Raw genomic sequence first — 1,624 nt, forward strand, 5'->3', positions numbered from 1 at the left:
GGGCCTGGGCAAAGCCTCGTGCTCTTCCGGACCGTGGAGCTGTAACTCGTGTTCAGCTCAAGCTGCTTCTCCTGGTGCCTGGGGGGTCTCCCTGGGCAGTGGGTGTGTCGAGACAGAGCTGTGCACTGGAGAAAGGCACTGGGTATAAAACAGCTGCTTTATTTGGTCATTCAGAGGCCTGGCTGAACCCTGTGTGTGTGTCACTAAGTATAAAAAACAAGTGAACAGAAAGCCTGGAAGGTTTTGGAGTCTGAGCCCAGCAGGCAGGTCCACACAGGAGTGTCACAGGCACAAGTGCGAGTCCTGGGCCGCCCCGGGCTGGGGGGCGGGGAGGGAGGAGTCAGGCGGGCAGTGGGGAGTCGTCCTGGCCCAAGCCTGCCACTCCCTGCGTCGGCTGCCCCGCTCTGGGGTAGGCATGGCTCAGCTATTCGGCCTTGAGCATCCCTGCTGGAGGCCTCAGCTTCCGCAGGAGGGAGAAGGGGAGCAGGAAGAGCCCCGCGCACACGGTGTAGCAGCCCTGCGCCCCGGCCAGCCAATACGCTGCGGAGACAGCAGGGGGTGATGGCGACGGTCCCCGCCCAGAGGACAGCGGGGCTGAGCCAGGGGTTCAGTAGCTGGGACCGAGGCGGCCAGCAGGGGCTGTGTGTCCTCCAGCTCGGGCCAGCAGCCCCCTGGACTGGCGGGGCCTCTCCAAGCGCCTAGCACACCCCGAGCGCTATCGCGCAGCCCTCACCTGAGGCGGCCACCATGGGCCCCAGAGCCCTGGCCAGGGCGCCCAAGCTCCGCAGCGTGCCCATGACCACGCCCTTCTGCCCGGGAGAGCCTGTGGGGGAAAGAGGAGAGGCCATCAGGTGCCTGTGGGCTACCCAGGGTGACCTCAGGCAAGGGAAGGGCCTCTCACCGTAGCTGGCGACCACGGAGGACAGGCAGGGCACCACGATGGCAGCGGCTGGTAGGGGACATCAGGGAGGCGCCCGTCAGCCTGGAGGAGGGGCCGACAGGGGTGCGACCCTCCAGGATTCCCGGCCGCCGGCCCCTGACCGCACCCCCGCCAGCCTGGGCAGGGCCACTCACCGAAGGAGTAGAGCAGCAGCCCCAGGCCCAGCATGGGCAGCGTGTGCCCCCAACCGATGAGGAGGAAGGCGGGGACGAGCAGCAGGATGGCCTGCGGGCGGCACAGCTGGTCTCAGGACCACCCCGCTACCTCCGCAGAGCTCAGGGCGCCGCCTGCCCCCACGCCCAGGGGAGCCCCCGTACCCGCTTCACAGCTGCGATCTCCCCGCCAGGGCTGATCTGCCGGGCGTAGGCGCCCTGGATGGTGGCCATCGTGAGGCCGATGAAGAAAAACATCTTTCCCTGCTCTAGGCTGGGAGGGGCGAGCCATCAGCACCCCTTCCCTGCCGCGCCCGTGCTGCTCGCAGGCAGAGCCAGGCAGCCTGGATGACGGCCCGTGCGTCACCCGTCCTCAGCGCGAGGCAGCGCCCACCCCGGGATCCCGGGCTGGGCCCCGGGGGACAGGCCAAGGTGGGAGTCAGCCCTGAAGCAGTGGGGCTGCGGGGCCTCGGGATGGAGAGAGGGCAGGGCATGCCCAGGCGGGGTCCTGGCAGGGGCCCCACACCCCCCC

At 68.7% G+C, this 1,624-nt stretch overlaps 1 protein-coding gene across 1 annotated transcript in view; it reads right to left on the reverse strand.

The window, feature by feature from the left end:
• Positions 1-424: 424 nt before the first annotated feature.
• SLC75A1 (solute carrier family 75 member 1) overlaps positions 425-1,624 on the reverse strand; it is a 3,327-nt gene continuing 2,127 nt past the window's right edge. Inside the window, exons 8-12 of the mRNA XM_007471630.1 lie at positions 1,258-1,369; positions 1,075-1,165; positions 902-949; positions 734-823; positions 425-540 (exon numbers count right to left, since the gene is read on the reverse strand). Of these exons, the coding sequence (XP_007471692.1) occupies positions 425-540; positions 734-823; positions 902-949; positions 1,075-1,165; positions 1,258-1,369 (457 nt within the window). The remainder of the gene's footprint in view (positions 541-733; positions 824-901; positions 950-1,074; positions 1,166-1,257; positions 1,370-1,624) is intronic.

Source organism: Lipotes vexillifer, unplaced genomic scaffold (assembly GCF_000442215.2).
Source record: "Lipotes vexillifer unplaced genomic scaffold, Lipotes_vexillifer_v1.1 scaffold328, whole genome shotgun sequence".
Taxonomy (NCBI): Eukaryota; Metazoa; Chordata; class Mammalia; order Artiodactyla; family Lipotidae; genus Lipotes; species Lipotes vexillifer.